The sequence below is a fragment of the Equus przewalskii genome, chromosome 24 (assembly GCF_037783145.1).
Source record: "Equus przewalskii isolate Varuska chromosome 24, EquPr2, whole genome shotgun sequence".
Lineage (NCBI taxonomy): Eukaryota > Metazoa > Chordata > Mammalia > Perissodactyla > Equidae > Equus > Equus przewalskii.
The window spans coordinates 5,815,056-5,839,824 of NC_091854.1; the positions used below are offsets into that span (position 1 = coordinate 5,815,056).

Below are 24,769 nucleotides of genomic sequence, written 5' to 3' on the forward strand. Positions count from 1 at the left end.
ATAACACGTCTCTCTGAGACTCTTTTTTAGCAGAAATACATGAATCTAAACCTATTCTGGAAGGGGCAAAAAGGAAAAGACAAATAAATCAATTTACAGTGTAGCTTTAGTATCAAATTAGAGAAATTTGTTAATTTTTCAAATAAAATTGTTCCATCTTAAGAATTCACAATATTTTAAAACTTTTAATTTGACCAAATATCAAAGATCTCATACATAGGAGAAGTTCAAAAATATTTACTAAGGAGAAAATTAACAGTTAACTTTTAAAACAACTGTTTTACAATTGGTGAATTCGGGCTAAGAGTATAAGGAAGTTCCTTATACTATTCTTGGAACTTTTCCATAAGTTTAAATTGTATCAAAATAACATGTTTTTTAGAAACTCTTAAAAGTTTTTTTTGTTTTTCATTTTTTTCTACATCTCGCAACTCAAGCTTAAAACTGAGTACACCCAACAAGTTGATTACTCCACCTAGTAGAGTTATAAGCTGGTTCATGCTACATAATAACTTTCCTCTTATCCATTATCACTAATTAAATTAATGCACCATCGGCTGATGGTAGATGATGATCAGAAAAGCTTCCGGAGAGGGGAAAAAATAGATCCGCTGCCAACAAAGGGCAATCAGCACGGGAATGGGCCTCAACTCCCAATGTGGAAGCTAGATCAGCAGTTTTTAATCTTGGCTGCATGTTAGGATCACCTGGGATGTTTCAAAAGTAATGACTAATTGAATCAGAATCTCTAGGGGGTGGGCCCACGCATTAATAGGTCTCAAAATTCTCCAGACGATTCGAATCAACCAGTAGGCAAAATTGAGAACCACTGAGCACTACAGAAGACAACAGGGTGAGGCTTTCCAAAACTGACCAGAAGTGAGAATGTATAAATACACCCAACTCGAGTGTGAGAGCAGAAGACTATCAGATCTACATGGTCTCAAAAATGTACTTCCTCGTACCCTTTCTCAGAAAAAGACTGCTTCTGCCAAAATGAAAAGGTAAACTGAGGAAGAGAAAAATAAAAGGTCCAGAAAACAAGTTATTTAATGCAGGAGAGAAAGATGAAAGAAATTCCCAAGATCACGATAAAAACAAATTCAAACCTGACCTCTGGTAGGCCTAAAGAGCAATCAATCCTGATTCCAGCAGGAAGACAGGAAACTGACAAGAGGTATGGGGGGGCCGGTAACAGGTAAAAATGGACAGATGACCTGATGTGTTTAACCATATTACAATACTGAAAAAGATTTTACAGTGTTGTCAGTAAGCTTGAGCTGAATTAGTAAGAAGGAGGTAAAAAACTAAAGCACACAAATAAAAACATGCAATTTCTAAATACTAGGAAAAACAAAAAGTTGTGTATAAAACTTACACTTTGGTAGTATACTTTGGCATACTAACAAGTATACTACCTTATGGCTCAGCTGTATACAACAGTCAAAATCATGTAAAGAGTAAATTCTGATTTAACAAAAAACTGTGACATCACATTGAGAGGGTGAGCATGGGTGTGGCCAGGCATGTGAAAGAGCTCATCTTCCAAAGTAGGAAATAAATACATACTCTCTAAAACTGAAAAATCTAGAAACAGTAATGCAGGTACGCTACACTGAAATGCAGAGATAAAGTAAGAGAAGAAACAGTAAAAAGAATAGAAAACGAAAGGAACAGTAACAAGAATAGAAAAGGACTGGCTCTGGGAACGTCAGTTCTGAGCGGGAGGAATAGGGCAGGGCACTGGTGTGTTTGTGAGTAGTCCTGAGAGACTACTTGACATTAAGCTATGTTCAGGTATCACTTTTTAAGCTATTCCTGCATTACCCTGATTAAAATAAAGAGGCACGGGACCAACCACAGACTTCAGGGAGACCCGCGTGCTGGAGTAGAGGAGCCTACTCAGTTTACACACGAGCAGAGGCACAGGTCAGGGCTTTACTCCTATGAAGACAACCCTCGTTATTCCCCTCGAGATGAGTCAGATAACATATGTACAAAGCATTCTTCCTCTTCCTACATATCCTCTAAGAAGCAAATCAAGGATACGAGAAAAAAACCTGTATTTCAAAATGTGGGAGCATTTAAAAATTTTAAGTACTGTCATTCAAAAAGTTACATTAAATATTTTAAGAAATTTTCTGATAAAATATTGCATACCAGGAAATAAAATTCCAAGAAAAATTTTTTACTTTAACATTCAAATTGGTATCATGAGAAATAAATTCTTTATTAACAGATACATGTTAATATCCCAACTGTTATTTTTGCTTTTAAACTCAAAATTATCAACTGCAGTGATTAATAATATGTAGAAATACTATAGGAAATGGCTAAAATTTTTTTTTTCTTTTTAGTAAACACTCTCAATGTAACTCCCTGAAGGGCTTTGATATTTTCCTTCAAATTATCTCATTAATTTTAGACATTCAACTTGGTGACTTTTTTAAACCCCACCATAGCATTTACTATATACTGCATGTTAATTTTCTGTGTACTCGTCTCTAACCCTCTCTAAACTGTCAGCTCTGCAGGCCTTGGTACAGGGGTTCTCCTGTTCCCCAGCACATCCCCATCATAGAGGAGCAGAGTGCCTGGCACATGGGAGACATTCAGTAAATACCTCTTAAGTAAATGAACAAAGACATAATTTGACCTAAGTATTTATCCCTATTTCAGAATCTATTTCTTGCTTATTAAGACAATGCTTAATAAGAGACAAATTAGTATTTCATACATATGGGAGAAAGGTGAACAGAAGAGTACCTTTCAATGAGGGTCCCATTTTGAATCATCCAAACATCACAATACGTCCGAGACACCAGCATAACAGCAATAAGTATCAAGTAACCTGTCTAAAATAAACCAGATAAAGCAAATTAAATAAACGTATCTTAGAAAGTTAAAAGAAACATTATGTTGGTAAAGACTTTTGGTTTCTAAGTTCAAAGCTTTATTCTAGCTTTAATACAGTTGGCTGACATTTTTCCTATAGGCAATTTTTAAATACAACTTTAAAAGAATTTTAAAATATAGTATAAATGGAAAGGGCCTTACAGATGATTTCATCTAACTTTTTCATCCAGAATTCAAAAGTGCATCCCAGGCAGGTCAAATGCCTTGCCTTTATACAATTAGTCTGTGACAGAAACTAGCAGTATAACTTAGATTACCTGAATCACAGTATATTGTGATTGTCCTATATATATATTTTTTTGTGATTGTCTTATATTTTTAACATACAACTTTAATAAAGAAAAATGACAACTGTCAATATACAGTTAAATAATAAATATGAAGCCTAAAATTCTACCTACTAAGTAGAATAAATTTGGTTCAATTTGTTAGAAAAATCTCTAATAGTGCCCTTGCCCTCACAGGGCTTTCAACTTAATGATTAAGGTAAGGTTTACACATAAAAAGTAAGAAAACAGACCAATGTAGGTAGGGATATTTGCATTATTTCATGTGATAAATGGCAGGATGGGAAGATCTCGGCTAGCAAAAGAGGGTTATAACATTAGAAATATATTAAATAGACCAAGGAAAACAAGTGAGAGAAGGAGGATTATGAGAAAAAAAAATAAAAGATGAAGGATTTAATGGAAAATAAGAAATAGATTACAATCATATGAATTATGGCATCACATATCCAGCAGAGTTTAGGCAATATAAAACTACCACAAGCTTCTAGGTAGAACCAAATGTTAAAAAGTGCTTAGGGAACATGACTTAAGCAATGCTGTGCAAGATGGAATATGGAGGGGAGAGATGAGAGGCTGAGTGACCAGCAAGGAGTCAATTGTCTCTCTGCGTGAGGTGAGAATCCACCCTCCACTTCCCATACACGCATTCAAAGCTGACCTTAAACTTTCTAAAGTGGAAGGATACGGCAGTAACTTAGAAGCTAAAGTCAGGGAAGAGGGTGTGTGGCAGGGCGCTATTTGTTGGGTAATGTGTTTAATTTCAAAGTTATGGAACTGAAGACTAGTTGGAAAAGGAGAAGTAAAAAGACCAATTAAGAGATTATAATAATCCTGACAAGATATAGTGAGAACAGTAGAAATGGAAAGGGAGAGACTAATTTAAGATAAACTCAAGGATACCTGGAAAAACACTTAAAATAGAGAGACAGATTTAAAAAGTGTCGATGTGATTTCATTTTTATTAAAATACATGCTCACACACAAGAAGATCATACTTCAAAATAATGCAGAAGTTCTCTCTGAGTGGGTGGCTGACAGACAAGAAGAAAAAAATCTCTCTACATTTTCCTATTTTTCTTCAAGTAACATGTATTCTCTTCATCTAATTAGGAAAAACCAAATATTATTAAGTTGTTTTTTACGAGTTTCTCAAGACATAATGCTGAAATGAGGAGGAAGGAGAGCAAGTCCAGTGTGATGGAGGAATGTGCGTTCTCTTTGGGAATTATGGCGCTTTTGAAGTATCTTATCCTTTTCACGCTACTAATAGATTATAAGGCTAATGCTTTTTAAAATTTGAACAACAGGAAATATTATGTTTTAAGAAGACAAATGTGGCAGAAAAGATTAAAAAGGGAAGATTCTTTGAAGTGGGACTAATCAAAGAACACTATAATATCCAGGTAAGAACAGTTAGAAGGAAAAACGATCAGATCCCAGTCACTGAAAGCATGGGGAGGTATGGGGAGGAGAAAGAGTCAAAGGTGATATTTCTAGTTGTATAAAAGGAGAATACTGAGGTAATTACAGATGGAGAAAACAATTATTTTATTTTTTAATCATTAAAAATACTTATCAAATAATGATAATCTTGATTAAAGAGCAAAGGAAGGGATAATAAAACTGTTCCTATAACCAGCTCATTTCCTGAAAATACTTGAAGAATTCAGACATCATTCTTGTATCTTAAGAATATATTCAACTATAATGAATAAATCCTCAAACATATTTTATATCAATGTGATTTATTAACATCTGAATGTAATGAAAAGGTCTGTCTTTCTAAATTTAATGTTGTTTCATTATAATAAGCAACACCATTTAGGGTAGCTGCACTGAAGAACTCTAGTATTTCACATAAAATATAATGAAATATTTCATACACAAGCAAAAACTATTTAAAAATTGGCAATGAATAAGAGTACTTGCATGACAAGAAATGATTTAAAGATAAAAATTTAGTAGTCGTTGTCATTACCTACATAGTAAACATTTGACCTGTAGTATAAAGAAAGCTTTATAATTCTATTGTTCTGATCTTATGTAACCTTCAGAGTTGAACACTTAATACTATAATTTTATAAGACTTACCTCTTTACAAAATGTTCTAGGGACCATGATTTTCAGAATCCGTGTGAGCCTTGAAAAAAACACCTTGTCCACCACAGCTCGCTCTTTTTTTCCCTCTTTCTACATTAAAAAAAAAAAAAGCTTTTACGATTGCTATAACAAATCTACAACAAATAAGATTAAAGAACCATGTTTCATCTGCATCAATATAAACAACTCTTGAGATGGATATTGCATTTAGAGAACACAGACTTGTACTGCTCTGCATATTCAAACACGCTTTCAAGAAAATAAGATGTTACCAAATACTGAATAAGGAAGTGGGAAGTTCTGGAGCCATGTGAATACCTGGGAGAAGAACACTGCAAGCAGAAGAAACAGCAAGTGCAAGATACCAAGGTGAAGGCCTGTTTAACATGCTTGAGCAACAACAAAATGGCCAGTCTGGCCAGAGCGGTGAGCAAGGGACAGCAGCAGCAGATGAGGTCAGAGAGACAGCTAAGCAATGGTCAAGTACTTACTGATGGTTTATTATCCACTTCCTGATCAACAGCAGACATTTTTTAAAAATCTTGCACAGGAATTTTCCTGATATCAATTACAGGAAACTTTTGGATTCCTAGATTTATCATTTATCATTTCCAAGAGGCAATCTGCCAATTCACTCTCTCTTCCTCATAAATTCAAAGATAAACAAGGTTCCTTCACTCATACAGTTCCCATTCTAGCAGGGGAAACATAGATAAAAAATAAACCGATAAATAAATAGTTACAGACAGTCTAGGCAGGGTAATGAAAAAAAGAATGATTCAGAAAGGATGACAAGAAAGGTCTCTTTGGGGAGGTGACATTTAAGCTGAGACATAAATAAAGTGAAACCATGTGACTATCTTGGAGGGAGGAGTACAGTGAGGCACAGGGAACTCCAGGCACAAAAACCCAGTGAGAGGAATAAAATTGGTGTGCACACTGAAGAGCAAGATGATAGCATTGCTAAGGCAAAGGGAACAAGAATGAGAGAAGCTAAAGAGTGGGCAGGGCCTACAAAGGACAGAGCCTTGAAGCCACAGTAAAGATAGAGAGTACATTGTCCACATAGAGGGAAACTCCTGAAGATATTTAAGAGTAGTAATTAATCTTGTTATCTTCAGAGACTTCTCCATTTTCATTGATTCATGAAAATGAAGGTATAAAACCATTTGCAAGGATGCATGTGACATGAATTGGGTATGGTGGAGGCTATTTACTTTATGTCCCTTGGACTGTTTGGAAGAACAGGCAGGAGAAACTTCTTGGAATAGGTAAGACACTCCAGAAAGACCTCATCCCACACAAAGCCCCTTCCCCAACTCCCATAATCACAGCTCACTTATTTGTTAACTACTACGCTCTTGAAAAACAAATACCCATGGCATAGTAAATCCTATTATTTAGACAAACTTTGGTGTAAATATGTTTTAATTAAATTAATACCTAACTCGATGAGCCTTTTTTTTCCAAACTCTTTTGGTGAGGAAGATTGGTCCTGAGCTAAAATCTACTGCCAATCTTTCCCTTTTTTTATTGTTTTTCTCTCCAAAGCCACAGTACACAGTTGTACATCCTAGTTGTAAGTCAGTCTAGTTCTGCTATGTGGGATGCTGCCACAGCATGGCTTGATGAGCAGTGTGTAGGTCCAGGCCCAGGATCCAATCCGGCAAACCCCAGGCCACCAAAGCAGAGTGCACAAACTTAACCACTTGGCCACAGGGCCAGCCCTTCGATGAGCCCTAAAATGAATAGTTTCTGTACTGAATTAGAATAATAATAATAATAATAAGCTACCATCTATATGTCAGACACTGTGCTAAGTGATTTATATATAATTCTAATAAATAGGCACTGACCGTAGTAGAGAACTGCAGACCAAGAAGGGAAGTCTGAAGGCGCTATGTTTGCGGAGTTACATCAGGAAGACTAAGATAGAAACAAGTGAGTAAGAATCAGCCTACCCTGTATCTGCTGGAACAGAGTTCAGGTCTTTCAAACCTTATGTAGGCTGCAAACCTCTTCCTACTGAGTAACAAGCCCAGTTTATTTCATTCACACATGTATGCACTTATTCATTCAATAAATACTATTTACAGCCATCGCTCTTTATCCTCAGGTTCTGCATCCCCAGATCCAACCAATTGTGGATCAAAAGAGCTACGATGGTTACATCTGTACTAAACACGTACAGATACTTTTTCTTGTTATTATTCCATAAACAATACAGTATAACAACTATTTACATCACATTTACATTTTATTAGGTATTATAAGTAATCTAGAGATGATTTAAAGTAGAGGGGAGGATATGCATCGGTTATATGAAAATACTATGCCGTTTTATAGCACAAGGTACTTGAGCATCTGCAAATTTTGGTATCCTGAGGGGTCCTGGAACCGATCCCCTGCCAATACCAAGGGATGACTGCACTTGGTCCATGGCACTGTTCTAAATGAGGGGGACACACCAGCAACCAAGACAGACGAACAGCCCTACTCACAGTCTATTCACTTTAGCCTGCCTTTTCTCAAGTCGAACCTTACAACTTCAACCTAAATCTCCCCTTTTACTTCCCCAAACTAAGAAAACATAGGAAGAAAAGAATGAAGAGAAGGCAATACATATCAACTACCTTTTTCAAAAAAAGTTAAACTTCTACTCTCAAGTTTTTCCTCCTGTCACGGTCTTCCTGCCTCACCTCATCCCACCTGTAGTCAACATCCTTCTCCATTCCTAGCTTGAGCCTTAGACAGAATAATTCCGAGGTGAAACAGCCATCTTCTGACTTAAAGAGAGGACTACCTACTTCAAGCCGCTCTCAATAATCTAGAGCAAACAATGTTTAACAAAAAAGTTATAAGAAAGTAACCGTGAAGCTTTAAATAATAGCAGCTACCTAGTATATAATTCCTCCTCCTCTTCTGTTCCTGTGTCACCGCTCCTATTTCTTAAGCTGTCTGAAAACTGACTCAATTTTCAGTACATTTCAGTCTATGAAGGGAAATATATACTTCCTAAAGTCATCACACCGTTTTCTGCAAAGAAACACCTGGACTGGAGGGTTGGCTCCAAAAGGCTGAAGAAATATTAAGATGCTCTAACATTTTCAATACATAATAAAATTCATACCTGAAACCAAACTAAATGAGAATAACTACAGAGACAGTACATTTCATAAACACTACTAGTTTCTCCTAAGAATTCATTTTAAATTCACAATTGACTTTCCCCGCCTCTAAACTTCTCAGTAATTTTTTAAACATAAAAAAACACTTTAATGATATAAATCTAACATGTAAATAATAGAAAAAGAAAACCATTAGTTACAGACCATTTAAGAAGTTAAAGTAATAACGCAACCAGAAGAAGAAATGTATCTAATATTCAGGAGGCGACAAGGTCAAGGGCAATGAGAAGTTCCTAGTGATGTGTCAATCAACTTAGAAAGGTGAGATGAACTAGAACTGACCGAAAAAGATCAATGTTTGAAATAGCAAACAAAATAAAAGGCCATATGGTGCCATCAAGAGTGTAAGCATTACTACATATTGTTGGAGAAAGTGTAAATTAGTACAACTATTATGTACCATCTATCAAAATATAAAACGTACACTGACTATAAAATGTAAAATAACGCTGCAACTTTACTTTTAAGAACGTATCCTACAGCTATTCCTGCACATATGCTTAAAGACAGAAATAAAAAAAACTTGCACACTGTTTATAATACTATAAAATTAAAAACTTAAATGTTCATCAATAATGAGATAATTACATAAATTATGATAAATGTATGCAATGAAAATTCTACATAATTGTAAAAAAGGAAGCAGCTCATATTCATACAGTAGAATACTATAGAATAGTTAAATTAACTAGATCTACGCTTATCAACATAAACGATCTAAAATAACATGCTGGGAAAAAAAGTGAAATGATACATAAAATGATTAGATTTATAGAAATTTTCAATACGCAAAATAATTCTATCTATATTGTTTACGAAGATATACATACATACACACCCACCAAAAGTATAAGAATATGCATGGGAATGTTAAATACCAAACCCAGCACAGTGTTTACCTTTATATATTTTGAACTTTATACCATGCATATTATGTCAAAATTAAATGAGCAGTATTTTTTTTTTTTTGAGGAAGGTTAGCCTTGAGCTAACATCTGCTGCCAATCCTCCTCATTTTTTGCTGAGGAAGACTGGCCCTGAGCTAACATCCATGCCCATCTTCCTCTACTTTATATGTGGGACGCCTACCACAGCATGGCTTGCCAAGCAGTGCCATGTCTGCACCCGGGATCCAAACCAGCAAATCCTGGGCCATCAAAGCGCAACATGCGCACTTAACCGGTGCACCACCAGGCCGGCCCCAAATGAGCAGTATTTTAAAGGCAAATCAATTATCTCTTTATACTATTTTCTAACTCCATTCAATCTTTTTCTCCTTCTTAAATCTCATGTCTTATGAAAATTCTCACTCCACTCATCCAACCAAAGATTATAAAATATTTCAGTGAAAAGATTCCCTTTTTATAATTGCTTTCCCTCATAAGTAACATTCACTGTAGAAAAACTAGAAAATCCTGATGAGCAAAAATAAGGAGCCTATACCTACCATTTAGAGATATCAACTATTAATATTTGACACATATCTCACCAGATTTCATTTTAGCATATATATATGTGTGTGAACTTCCTATAAATTTTACAAATGTGCTATCAGTGTGCATACTGTCTTAGATCTTTTTTTTGGTCAACCATTTAATCTACCCTAAATTTATTTTGGCCACATTATATGATTTGCAAATAAGAATATGCTAAAAAAAAAAGTACAAAAAGTAGGAAGAATCAAAAAATGAGCGAATGAATTTAGCTGTACTGACTAGTTTCAATGATGTCCTAGAACTCACAGATACGCAGACAGCAGATACAGCTAGGATAACTGAGGTTTGATTACTCAAATATAATTTAGATACGAGAGATTATGAAGATGGAGATATGCCAAAAGACTGGAGATAAGCATATCTTCTCTCATTTTTCAAAGCCTGGGAAAAACAGTATGGAAAATAAAGAATAGCAATTTTAATGTCAATTTCCATGATATTCAGAGATTAGTTAGACATTAATATGGAGAGTTTAGGAAGACTTAAGAGACACTGATAACTAAGAGCCAGCATGAGTTTACTAGAAATAAGTCATGCCAAACTCTTCTAATTTCCTTCTCTGTTAAGGATACTACACCAGTATATTAGCTGACTTGTACAATGGAAGCTCCATGAGGGCAGGGACTCATTTTTATAACTGCTATGCACCCAGAGCCAAGAACAATGCCAGGCATATATGAGGGGCTCAATCAATATTTGTTGACAGATCGACCCAATAAATGAATTAATAAATTAATCAAGGAATTTGATGTTTCTTATAAAATTATTGTGGTCTTAAAGGAGAAAATAAAAACCAGATTTTGCTACAGTTGGATATAGTCAAAGCTGAATAAACCATAACCAAAAAAAAAAAAAACAAAAACAAAGATTAAGACATGCCACAGAGGGATTTCCTTGGTCCTTACCTCATCAATACTATCTGCTATTTTGAGGCAGAAAGAGAAAGTGAATTAACTCTGTTGGTAATACTTCTACCTAACATACTAGATGTTAGAATTACATTCAAAATTACACTAATAGTGTCGATATACTATAGAACAGACTAATAGACGCAATAAGCTGACATCTACAGGGATAAATTAACGTTTATTTAAAAGAAAGCAAGTGAGTTAACATATGACCCAGCAATTCTACTCCTAGGTATATATCTAAGAGAAAAGAAAACATATGTCCACACAAAAACATGCACATCAATGTTCATAGCAGCATCATTCATAATAGCCAAAAAGGGGAAACAAGCTAAATTTCCCTCAACTGATGAACGGATAAATAAAATGTGGCATATCCATACAATGCAATACTATTCAGCAATAAAAAGGAATGAAATACTGACACATGCAACAACACAGATGAACCTTGAAAACATTGTGCTAAGTGGAAGAAGCCAGTCATAAAAAGCCACATATTACATAATTCTACTTATATGAAATGTCCAAAATACGCAAATCAATAAAAACAGAATGTAGATTAGTGGTTGCCAGGGGCTTGGAGGGAAGGGTAATGAGAAACGACTACTAAAGGGTAAGGAATTTCTTTTTGGGGAGATGAAAATTTTCTATTAGATAGTGGCGATGGCCGTACAATTCTGTGAAAATACTAAAACCACTGAATTGTACATTTAAATGGATGGATTTTATGGTATGTAAATTATATCTCAATAAAACTGTTATTAAAGAAAAGAAAGACATCAACTAATGAATACAAATGTAGAAGACCTGTCAACAGAGTCATTCATCAGAAAGACATCTGAAGATGACCATTCACCATAAACTCCAAATGTAAACGGCAGTTATGGCTAGAAAAGTAAAAGCAACTTTAGGCTGAATTCTAGCAATATAGTGTTCACACCAAGAGATGTAATAGCGCTGTTGTATTCCATGCTAGCCAGACCACATCTGGACAACCACATTCTACTCTAAGCATAATGTGTAGACAAACACACTAGTCCAGGTCCACAGGAATGCATACAGAATTGAAAAAGGATCAGAAACCACGTCACGTGAGAAACAGATGAAGGAATGCAGGTTGCTTAGCATGGAAAAAAAGACTCCGAAGATAACGACTATGTTTAAACAGTATGAAAGTCCATTAGAGAAAATAAGAGTAAACTTGGCCTGTGTTGCTACAAAAGACAAAATAGAGTCAATCATTAAGAGGCTAGAGGGAAAAGATTAATCTCATCACAGGCTAGAACTAAAACAGTTATGGCTGTCTCCTATGTAGTACTCTCCATCAAATGAACAGATTCAAGTCACCTATCAAGGATTCCTATTTCAGGAAGAAGTCCTATAATAGGTAGTACATTGGAGATGATATTTAAGTTTCCTTCTAATTCTTCAATTCTATGATTTTATCCTAATTCAAAAATTATACTACAAAATAAATGAAACATATGCACGAAATCCCAAAGAGATGATTTAAAATTTTACCTCATTGTTCTGTAATGGTGGTTTTCCATTTTTCTTACTGTAGAGAAAAAGAAAAAAGAGAAAAAGCTTTACTTGCAAACTGTTCCCACCATAAAAATTATTATTATTTTTTTTAAAGCTTTTAGTTTTTTTCCTTTTTCTCCCCAAAGCCCCCCGGTACATAGTTGTACAATCTTCGTTGTGGGTCCTTCTAGTTGTGGCATGTGGGACACTGCCTCAGAATGGTTTGATGAGCAGTGCCATGTCCGCGCCCAGGATTCGAACCAACGAAACACTGGGCCGCCCGCATGGGAGCACGTGAACTTAACCACTCGGCCATGGGGCCAGCCCCAAAAAATTATTTTAAGATATCAAAAGAATATACCAAATTCTCCAAATGAGTTTCTTCTTTTACATATCATACGGAAATAGAATATATTAAATAGCCCAGCTGCCTCTTACTAAGTATAATTTATAGAAAGTGCTCAGTAAATGTTAACTACTACTATGGCGTATCAGGCATCATGTTGACAATTGACACACACACACACACACACTTATTTACAAATTCTCCTATAGAGAGGAGAAGTCTATTTCTCCATCCTTGGATCAAGGCTGGGCCATGTGAACTGCTTTGGCCAATGGGACATTAGCAAACTGACACAAGCAAGGGCTTGAAAAATGTTTGTGCATTGGGCCCTCTCTCCTGCTGCTGGGAATCTTTTCCTAGCCTTGTGAATAATCCCAGGTTAGTTACCTAAAGGACGAGAAAACCACGTGTCACTCCCATGTTACAAATGAAAAACTGGCTGGGAAAAGAGTCAAGAGCATGCCAAGGTTCATGGCACTCAAAGCAGTTAATTTGGCACTTGAACCCAGGTCTGACTATTATTAATCCAGGCTACTTCCCTAAACAAAATAATAACCAGGCTTAGGTTCTTTTTATAGCACATTACTATAGCATCCTATGTTTCTATATAACATTGATCACATTTTAAATCTCTTGTTTAATGCATATTCCCCCCCAGGAAATTAGCTCCATAAGATCAGGAGCTATTATAGGTTGGCTTCTCCAAAGTAAAGGTGAGGTGGTGTTTGAGGTAGAAAATGTTAATTACTGATCACACTGAGAAAGGAAGGTGAGCAAAGCAAGACTGGGCAGAAAAACTGTGATGCAGGCCCAAGAAAATTTCAGCTATCCAAGTGGGAAGCCCTGAAGCAAGCACGGTCCATCAGGGTGCTCTGTGATGGGCTGAAATGGTCAGGTCTTTATACCTCTTCCTTGCTCAGTGCAAATGCATGCCACTCCAAAGAGGTAAGACCTCAGGGGAGGTGGCTCTGCGGCTAAGGCAGATCCTAAGGTGGGGGCAGTAGGGGTTACCTGGTGATCCGCACTCCTCACAGCTGGACAGTAAGCCCTTCTTTGAAGGGGAATCTGGGCAGCACATCTCCGTATCTACTACAGGGGTCATATGTTACTCAATCCCCTATGTTCAACACCTAGCTGAGCTCCAACAATCTGTAGAATGAACATTTTAAGTACTAAGATACCAGGTAACTAAACAAGGCTAGAAACCGAAACTTAACTACAATTCAGTAGATGGTCTTATTTTAACAGTGCCCAGGTTTACTATCGTTTCTAACTTCAAATATATCACAGGATTGTTTTATCTGTTTTTAAATTTTTGAGATTGCAAAAACTAGTTCAGAAAATGCTTTTTATATATACGTTCAGGCATGCACAGTTAATTATGAGCCCTCTTTTCTAAGGCTTTCTAAATTCCTTCTTTTAAAGAATTCTTTGATGTTTTCCACAGATGTTCTCAATTTTGAAGATACTAGCTATACAACTATATATCGATCACTTAGGATAAATGAGAGCAGTATACTAGAATCCTATTTCATGGGTTACATTTTTTTCACTTGAAATGTCATGCTAAAGACTGGAGAGAAGTTAATTTACTTCCAAAAACATGATCTACTAGAAGGTAGATTCAAATCTAACAAAAATTCATTATTTCCCTTTTCTTGATTTTTATCCTATGAAACTAAAAAGGCTTTCCAACAAACATGTCTTTTACTCTTGTATATTCCTTTTGGCTACTGAAATGATCAATTTATCAGCTAAATAAATTAAAATAAAAGTATTCAATATATTCAAAATATATTAATATTTGCCACTAATGGCAAGCTATCTGTAACATTTATAACAATCAGTACTATCAGTTGTCTTGTTACATTTCAGGGTATAACCAACTGAAAGTATTTTTAAATCTTGTGAATCATGACCACTTGTATAACCAGTCTATTATACTAATAGTGATCTCATTTTGACAGGAGCTGCTCATCTATTTTTTTCTTGCTCAATAAGTCAGCAAGCTTTCCAAAATACGTCAGGTGCTGTATCAATTCTTTTCATTGCCTGCCCAATAGCTCTGCCTGAGCAGAGGCAAGGAAAAGAGAATCACATTACCAGGACAAGATATGGAAAACAACTTGGCTGCTAGAGTATGAAAGAAAGACATAAAAAAGATACACTATCAAATACATGTACTACTGAAAAGACAGGTAAATTATAAAAGTGACATGGTCAAGAATCATTCAAATGTTTACTAATTGCTTACTATATACTAGGCACCATTCTGGATCAGCACTTTTCATACCTTGTGGTCTCAGGATCCCAAAAAGCTTTTATTTATTTGTGTTATATCTGCGGATATTTATCATATGGAAATTTGACCTCAGAAATTTTTAAAGTATTTACTTATTTGAAGATAATAAACACAATGAACATTAAATAAAATTTTTATAAAAATAGCTGTATTTTCCCAAACAAAACAATTTAGTAAGAAAAGTGGCACTGGTTTATATTTTGGCAAATCTCATTAACATGTGGCTTAATAGAAGACAACTGGATTCTCACATCTGAGCCTGCATTCTCTCTAGAATATCTACAGCAATACATACAGGCAGTTGTAAAACAGGAGTATTTTAATAACTGTGGATATTCTTCTGTGATACTATAATGTTGCAGTGTAGTCTGAAACCATATCAATGAAGGTAATATATTTCATTATATAATATTTTTAAAAATTACATTTGTTAATACTGTAACAGTCTCATTAGAAAAGTCTTAAGCATTGGGAAGCTATCAAGCTCATGGTAACAAAGACAAGTTTTCCAAATTCTAATTTTCACTTGAAAGCCTAAATTGTAACATTAGTAACAAACACTGCCAGTTCTTTTTCCTTGATGGCATTACCCAAAAATGCCTGCAATACTCAAGGCTAAATAACCAGAGTTATTCAGTCATTCTTTCAAGTAAAAATGATGCTCACAAAAAAGTTCAGTTCACAAGTAAATTGCACCAGTGCTTTCCCTCAAGACAACCTTTGTACTTTAGAATACTGCAAGAAGTGCTTGGTGCAAACTTCTCGTTTTTCTTTGGCAAGAAAAGACTGATAACTATTTATAAAAACTATAGGAGGATTTTACCCAAGAAATGGAAGGTCAGGTTAACATCTGAAAAATCAATGTAACTCACTATATTAACAGTCTAAAAAAACCCACATGTCATATCAACAGATACAGAAAAGGTCTTTGACGAAATCCAACACCTATTCCTCGTAAAAACTCTCATCAAAGGAGGAATAAAAAGGAACTTCCTCAATCTAACAAAGGACATCAACAAAACCCTACAACTATCATCATACTATCATAATGAAAGACTGAGTCTCTGCTAAGTTCTGGAACACGGCAAAGATGACAACTCTTACCACATCTATCCAATATTGTTACTGGAGGTCACAGACAATAAGGTAAGAAAAAGAAATAAAAGGCACACAGAAAGGAAAGAAACGACTGCAGACTCCATACACATCTACATAGAAAATCCTAAGGAGTCTACAAAAAAGCTAACTGAGTTCAACCAAGGTCCAGGATACAACATCTATACATAAATACTAACTGTATTTCTACATATGAGCAAAGAACTGGAAATTGAAATTTAAATATTGTTAAGATGTCAATTCTCCCCAAATTGATTTAGAAATTCAATGCAATTCCAATCAAAATCCTATCAGGCTTTTTTGTAGAGTGACAAGTTGATTCTAAAATCCATATGCAAATACAAAGGCTAGAATAACCAATAAATTTTTTAAAAGAGCAAAGTTGGAGAAACTGTACCTGATTTCAAGGCTTATCATAAAGCTATAGTAATCAAGAGAGTCTGACATTGGAGTATAAATATAGATCAAAGAAACAGAAAAGTCCAGAAGTAGACTCACACATATACGGTCAACTGATTTAAGACAAAGGTGCCAATGCAATTCCAACAGGGAAAGGATAATCTTTTAAACAAATGGTACTGGATCAAGTGGATAGCCATATGCAAAAAAAACGAACCTCAACTCTCATTGCACACCACATACAAAAATTAATCTGAAGTGGAACATAGACCTAAATGTAAGAGCTAACACTATGAAATTTCTAGAAAAAAACAGGAGAAAATTTTAGTAATCTTGAGTTAAAGACATTAAATAAGACACACAAAGTACAAACTATACAAGGAAAAAAAAATCAATAAATTGGACTTTATCAAAACTTTAAATGTTTGCTTCTCAAAAGACATTATTAAGAAAATTAAAGGGGAGTGACGTCAGTATCATGGTGGAGTGAGCTTCCCCAGTGATCTCTCCCCTCCAATATACAACAAAAAGGACATTCATATTCTAACAGAGGACATCTAAACACAGCACAAAAAATGTAGGAGAGACCCACGCAGCCATACAATGGAGGGTGGAGAGGCTGGAGCCCCTCTTGGAGGAGGTGGAACAGGGTAAGAGAAAACTTCACTCCCTCCCCCAAAGACTGTGATCCAGGACTGCAGGAGGCCTCTGAGAGGGAAGGAACAGGGGAGAGGGTGTTAGTGCACAGGAGCATCAAGGATCCCTGGTGGGCCCTTGCAGCCTAGAGAGAAGCCCTCTATCGAGGCGAAAGCTTTCACAGGGGGTGACCTTATCAAGCCAACACCCCAGGAGAGCAGACAGCAAGAGCAGAGCGAGAAAACCCCAAGAGCACACAGGAGAAAGCACCCCTCCCCTACCCGCCCAGGCTGCAGTGCCTGGGATCTTGGCTGAAGGCAGAGGGCTCAGAATATCCAGGCCTTGACCCCCACCCAGTGGCAATAGGCAGTAACTGCAACCAAATAACACCAGGATGCTAAAAAACAGAGCCACTCTTTCTAGCAATATCAAACATTATATCAGATCTCCAGACCAGAGAGAAAATGGTAAGTACCCAGAAATCAGTCCTGAGAACAAAGAAATATGTAATCTAAATGACAAAGAATTCAAAATAGCTATCATCAAAAAACTCAGTGAGTTAAAAAAGAATGTAAAGAAACAATTCAACAAGTTCAGGAGCTACTTCACAAAAGAGATTGAAACTATAAAGAAGAATCAATCAGAAATATTAGAGATGAAAGACACAATAGAAGAAATAAAACACAATATGGATTCCCTGAACACTCCAGCAGACATCATAGAGGAGCATATCAGCACAATCAAAGACAGACACCTTGAACTGCTCCAGATAGAGGAGGAGAGAGAACTGAGACAAAAAAGAAATGAAGCAGCAGTGTATATGTGTGGTTTTATTTCTTGGCTTTCAGTTCTGTTCCATTGATCCGTGTGTCTTCTTTTGTACCAGTACCATGTTTTGATCTCTATGGCTTTGTGGTACATTTTGAAGTCAGGGATTGTGATGCCTCCAGCTTTGTTCTTTTTTCTCAGTATTGCTTTAGCACTACTGGTGGGAATGCAAACTGATGCAGCCACTATGGAAAACAGTACGGAGATTCCTCAAAAGACTAAAAATAGAACTACCTTATGACCCAGCTATCTCACTACTGGGTATCTACCCAGACAACTTGAAATCAACAATCCAAAGTAACATATGTACCCTTATGTTCATCGCAGCACTATTCACAATAGCCGAGACATGGAAAACAATCCAAGTGCCCATCCACTGATGATTGGATAAGGAAGATGTGGATGTATATACAATGGAATACTACTCAGCCATAAAAAAGAGACAAAATCATCCCATTTGCAACAACATGGACGGACCTGGAATGAATTATGCTAAGTAAAATAAGCCAGACAGAGAAAGACAAACACCATATAATTTCACTCATACATGGAATATAAACAAACACATGATCAAAGAAAACAGCTCAGTGGTTACCAGGGGAAGGGGGGTGACAGGTGAGCACAGGGGGTGAAGGGGAGCACTTAGATGGTGACAGATAAGAAATAACATACAACTGAAATGGTACAATGATGTAAACTATTATTAACTCAAATTTTTTAAAAAAAGAAAATTAAGGGGGTGGCCCCATGGCTAAGTGGTTAAGTTCACACTCCACTTCGGCAGCCCAGGGTTTTGTCGGTTCAGATCCTAGGTGTGGACCTAGCACCTCTCATCAAACCATGCTGAGGCGGTGTCCCATATAGCAGAGCCAGAAGGACCTACAACTAGAATATACAACTATATACTGGGGGGCTTTGGGGAGAAGAAGAAGAAGGAACAAAAGAAGACTGGCAAGAGATGTTAGCTCGAGTGCCAATCTTTAAAGAAAAAAAATTAAAAGACAAGCCACCAACTAGGACAAAATATTTGCAAAAGATATATCCAAGAAAAAACTTGTATCCAGAATACACAACAAACTCTTACAATCAAATAAGAAGACAACTCATTTAAAGATTTAAACACTTTGCCAAAGAAAATGGATGGATGGAAAATGAACACATGAAAGTGCTCAAAGTCATTAGTTCCTAGGGAAATGCAAATTAACACCACAATGAGAAACCACTACACACATCCACTAGAATGGCTAAGGTTAAAAAGACTGACCATACCAAGTGTTATCAAGGATGTGCAGCAACTGGAATTTTCTTATACAGCTGATGGGAGTAAAACAATGGTACGATCACTTTGAAAACAGTTTGGCAGTTTCTTAAAAAGTTAATCATATATCTACCAGACAATCCAGCCATTCCACTACTAAGTATTTGCTCAAGGGAAATGAAAGCATATGCCCACACACAGTCTTTACACAAATGTTCATAGCAGCTTTATTTTTAATAGTCAAAACCTGGAAACAATCCAAATGTCCATCAACAAGCAAATGGATTAAAAAATTGTGGTATATCCATAAAATGTATTCAACAATTAAAAGAACAAACAATTGATACACATGACACGGATGAATCTCAAAATCATTACGCTGACAGAAAGCAGCTAGACAAAAAAGCATATAGTGTATGATTCCACTTATATGAAATTCTAGAGTCAAAACTAACCTGTAGTTACAGAAAGCAGATCAGTGGTTGCTTCAGGCTGGTGGCAGGGAGGAAACTGACTACAAAGAGGCATGAGGGATCTTTAGAGTGATGGAAATGTTCCTCATCTTGATTGCAGTGATGGTTTCACAGGTGTTTACACTCAGCAAATTGTGTAAGTTAAATATAAGCAGTTTATCATACATCAATAATGCTTCGATAAAGCTGAAAAAAAATTTTGACCACAACCTCAGACAGACTGTTTCCCAAGAAAATAACAGAACAGCGCATTTCGTTTGCTCTCCATTGTTGCAGGGGTGAGGGAGAGGGAGACAAAGTCAACTGCTCCTTAAAAATGGCAACAAAATACGTAAAATTAACAAGCAGGAACTTCCGCTAAAGATGAGAGGAGACAAATTGTAAGACTAGCAAAAAGAAATTGCCAAGGATTAAAATATAGAAGTTTTTAGATAAGATCTTTCAGACTAATTAAAAAAAAAACACACAAAACTTTAATCAGAATTTAGTTAACCAGAACAGTAATTTTGACCCTAAAGCTTTTCTCACTCAGTTCATTTTTCTAGGCCAGCATTTCCTAGACCCAGGGTAATGTATGAACTACTTCTGAAGGAAAAAAAATTCTTACAGACCCCAGTGTTGCCTTAAACTGGTGCCTCCTTAAATATGCACAAGCATGAAATTAAGTATAAGCATACCTCGGAGACTTTGAGGGTTCAATTCCAGACCACTGCAATAAAGCGACTATCACAATAAAGCAAGTCACACAGATTTTTTGGTTTCCCCGTGCATATAAAAGTTATGTTTACACTATTCTGTAGTCTACTAAGCATGCAATAGCATTATATCTAAAAAAAAAATGTGCAGACCTTAATTAAAAATACTTCACTAAAAATTACTAACCATATCTGAGCCAGCAAGTCATAATCTTTTTGCTGGTGGAGAGTCTTGTAAAAAATGCAACATCCACGAAGGGCAATAAAAGGAGGTATGCTCTGTGCACATTACTTTTGTTTACAGCTCTTCTACAATCACAAAATAAAATTTATCTTTTAAAAACAGGTAAAATTTTAAAGCAGTAAAAAAGCAATCAACATTAATTTAAAATGACAGGTGATATAACATTGCAACAACTAATCATCAGTGCTGGGGTAAAAAGAGTACAGAATTATGTGTTGTATGTTCCAGGTGATGTCTAAGACTTTTTTAATAATATTCATTGTCTTTTCTTTTGTAAACAATGAACTGGTTTTAAATCACTGTTTTGTTAAAGTTGATGGGATAATCACTTTATGAGTATATCCCAAAATAAAATTCTAAAAATTAAAATATTCAATGAATATTTAATTTACTTAGTGCCAATAAATGTTACAAGTTGATTTTTTTTTCTTTTTTTTTTAAAGATTGGCACCTGGGCTAACAACTATTGCCAATCTTCTTCTTTTTTATCCCCCCCCAAAGATTGGCACCTGGGCTAACAACTGTTGCCAATCTTTTTTTTTTTTTTTCCCTGCTTTATCTCCCCAAACCCCCCATGTACACGGTTGTATATCTGAGTTGCAAGTCCTTCTAGTTGTGGGATGTGGGATGCCGCCTCAACGTGGCCTGACGAGCGGTGCCATGTCTGCGCCCAGGATCCGAACCCTGGGCCACTGCAGCGGAGCGCACGAACTTAACCACTTGGCCATGGAGCCGGCCCACAAGTTGATATTTATAGAGACAAATAGGGATCCATGCAATGAACTGCTCACAAAAATAAGTATTTACTTTTATGCTTGGCACATATATACATATATATTACATACATATATACACGCACATACATACACACCCACCCATACACACAAATATACATATACACACACACCCCCCCATGGGCCACATGATCAGTCAGCTATCCCATCACTTTTCTTTCTTCAAGCTTCCATTAAATACTTTGTTCAGAGAACACCATGACATCTTATAAGGCCTTCACTTGGCCTGAACACATCATCTACATGTATTAGTCTGCGACAATTAAAATACTACATTATTCTATTGCTCTAAACCAAAGCTTCATTATAAGATTTCAGTTTCTTAGAAATTCTATGAAAACATCTTTCACTTGTAATTATCACTACAAAAGAAAATTTTAATAGCAAAATAACTCAATATGAGTACAAAAGTTGAAGATGATTTTCTTAGTTTTACACTATTACACCTCAACCTAATGCAGGTTCTAAGGCAGATTTGTTTACCACACATGTGGTCTCTCTAGACAATCACTTAGCAACAATTCAAACACAAAGATGGGCACAAAAATCTGCAATACCAATATGGTAGTTATTTAGATGACCCAGAAGTGCTTATACTAACTTATTTATAATTTATGACCAAAATGAAAAATTAGACGGGGCTGGCCCCGTGGCCGAGTGGTTAAGTTCGCGCGCTCCGCTGCAGGCGGCCCAGTGTTTCGTTAGTTCGAATCCTGGGCGCGGACATGGCACTGCTCGTCAGACCACGCTGAGGCAGCGTCCCACATGCCACAACTAGAAGAACCCACAACGAAGAATACACAACTATGTACCGGGGGCTTTGGGGAGAAAAAGGAAAAAATAAAAAAATCTTTAAAAAAAAAAAAAAAAAAACAAAATGAAAAATTAGAAAATTCTCATAGAATTTTAGGATCCTGAAGAATACATCTTTAGATCCATTATCTCTAGGCCCTAGAGATACTGCTCTAGGCTACCTTAGTCAGAACCATGATACTAACTATCATCCATTCTCTAATGACCCCCCAAATCTCTAGCTCCCTCTTCTTCCTTGAGCTCCTGACTTGAATATCTGGTTTTTTATAAGGTATCTGTACCTGGATCTACTGACACCATTTTAAACTCAACATGCCTATGTCTGAACTACCTTTCCACCCCAAATCTCTCCTTCCATCTTCTCTTACTGAACATGGGCCCTAACTCAGTGAATGTACGTTCCTCTAGCCAACCTCTCAAACCACAAACATGGGAATTATTCTTAAATGTTCTCCCTTCCTGATACCGTTCCTATATAACCTCTCTCTACGCTCTTCTTTTCCTCTATTGACACAACTTAAATTCAGGCCATCAAAACTTCTCATGTAAACGAATATAATTTCTCACCTGCTTTCTAAGTAGTTTCCTTATCATCTCTATCCTCTTCTAATTCATTTCCATAGACATATCAAACACAGTGTGTGTGTGTGTGTGTGTGTGTGTGTGTGTGTGTGCATGCACACAGGTGCACGTAAGCAGAACGGAAGTCAATCAGGGCCCAGACATGATGAAGACTTGAACAAAGGCAGTAACTATGGAAATGGAAAAAAAGATGCAGGAAAACTGCTAAAAATGACAGGATGAGGGAATAGATAAGAGCTAGGAACTAAATGAATATGGAAATGAGAGAAGAAGAGCAGAGACTTAAAGAACTACGTAAAGATAGAGGACGTATTAGAAACCTTCAGCTCCAACTGATGCCCTGAAAGGCTAAGATAATATTTCCTCAAGTCTCACAGTTTGCACCCTGAGGGACTGGAGGACAGTGATTCCATTAACCACAATAAAGAAGAGGAATAGAAACATTCAGGGAAATAATGACTGGACTCACTGTAAATGTGTTAAATTTCAAGTCTCATTAAGGCAATTATATGAAATTGTCTAGAAGACAATTTTTTTAAAGTTTAGATCTGAAGTTCAAGAATAGAGATGTTCATTTGAAAGGAATTAACGTGACAATTTGTAGACATACAATGACCTAACTCCTCTGGCAAATAAAAATAAGAAATCAGAAATATGAGACTTGCATCTCTTTTTTAAGATGCTATTCTAAAAATTTTAGAATGTGCTCTTAAGAAACTTGCTTTAAGTTGTTCTGCGACTGATACCACTCCCAGGTACCTCAGGAAGCAAACTGTCCTCTTAAAGGAACGTATGTTTACTATACACCTCAAAATTATTCCTACAAGTAATTTTAAATGTCCAGACCATAATCAAAAACAATCAAGCATACAGGAAACTAGACTCCCTAGCCAAGAACCAGCAGAAATTACAGAAAACAGAAGCAGAGCATACCCAAAAAGATTTCAGATGTTAGAATTTCCAAACACATCCTATAAAAAAACACAGACCATATTTAAAGAAATAAATACATAAAACTAAGATATCTACCAAGATGAGGAAATTATAAAAAGCTATACAGACCAAAGAGAACCAAATGGAATTTCAAAAAAATAAAATTACAACAATTGGGAGCTGGCCCCATGGTGTAGTGGTTAAGTTTGTGCACTCTGCTTTGGCGGCCCAGGTTCACAGGTTTGGATCCTGGACACAGACCTACACCACTTGTCACCCATGCTGTGGTGGCAACCCACATACAAAATAGGAAGATCGGCACACAGGTTAGCTCAGAGCTAACCTTCCTTAAGCAAAAAAAGAGGAAGATTGGCAATGGATGTTAGCTCAGGGCAAATTTTCCTCAGCAGGAAAAAAAAATACAACCATTAAAATTAAATATTTAATCAATAAGCTTAACAGATTTCACACAGCTGAAGAGAAAATTACTAAATTGGGGGCTAAATCAGAATTGACTATCCAGAGTATAGCAAGGAGAAAACAAAAAGAAGGAAAATGAAGAAATAAAAGTAAGAGACAGTGGTTACAATGAGACCATCTTAGCTGGTGTCCAAGAAGACTAAGAAATAAGGTATAATGGCTGAAAATATTCCCAAATGGAAGACAGACATCAATCCACAAAATCAAAGGCCCAGTGAATCCCAGGCAGGACAGATAAATAAATCCACACCTAACCAAATCATAATGAGCTTCAGAAGACCAAAGACAGAGATATAAATCATCAAAAGCAGCTGGAGGAAAAAAAAAAAGACCTATTACCTTCAAAGAAGCAACAGTTACAAACTGACAGCTGAATTCTCAATATTCATAATGGAAACCAGAAAATGGTAGAATCAAATCTTCAATGTACAGAAAGAAAATTACCGCC

General features: G+C 36.2%; 1 protein-coding gene across 8 annotated transcripts in view; it reads right to left on the minus strand.

Moving 5' to 3' along the window:
- The window catches only part of ABCD3 (ATP binding cassette subfamily D member 3), a 76,172-nt gene that overhangs the window by 37,042 nt on the left and 14,361 nt on the right, over positions 1 to 24,769 (minus strand). For 3 of the 8 annotated variants that reach the window (XR_011532539.1, XM_008524611.2, XM_070592593.1), the window contains exons 2-4: positions 12,420 to 12,456; positions 5,298 to 5,396; positions 2,767 to 2,855 (exon numbers count right to left, since the gene is read on the minus strand). Coding sequence is in view for 7 of the 8 variants with exons in the window: in XM_008524611.2 (XP_008522833.1) it covers positions 2,767 to 2,855; positions 5,298 to 5,396; positions 12,420 to 12,456 (225 nt within the window). In the remaining variant the exon portion in view is untranslated. Of the gene's footprint in view, positions 1 to 2,766; positions 2,856 to 5,297; positions 5,397 to 5,797; positions 6,001 to 12,419; positions 12,457 to 19,762; positions 19,967 to 24,769 lie in introns of all 8 variants that reach the window. The other 5 variants (XM_070592595.1, XM_070592597.1, XM_070592594.1 and 2 more) reach the window with 3 other exon arrangements.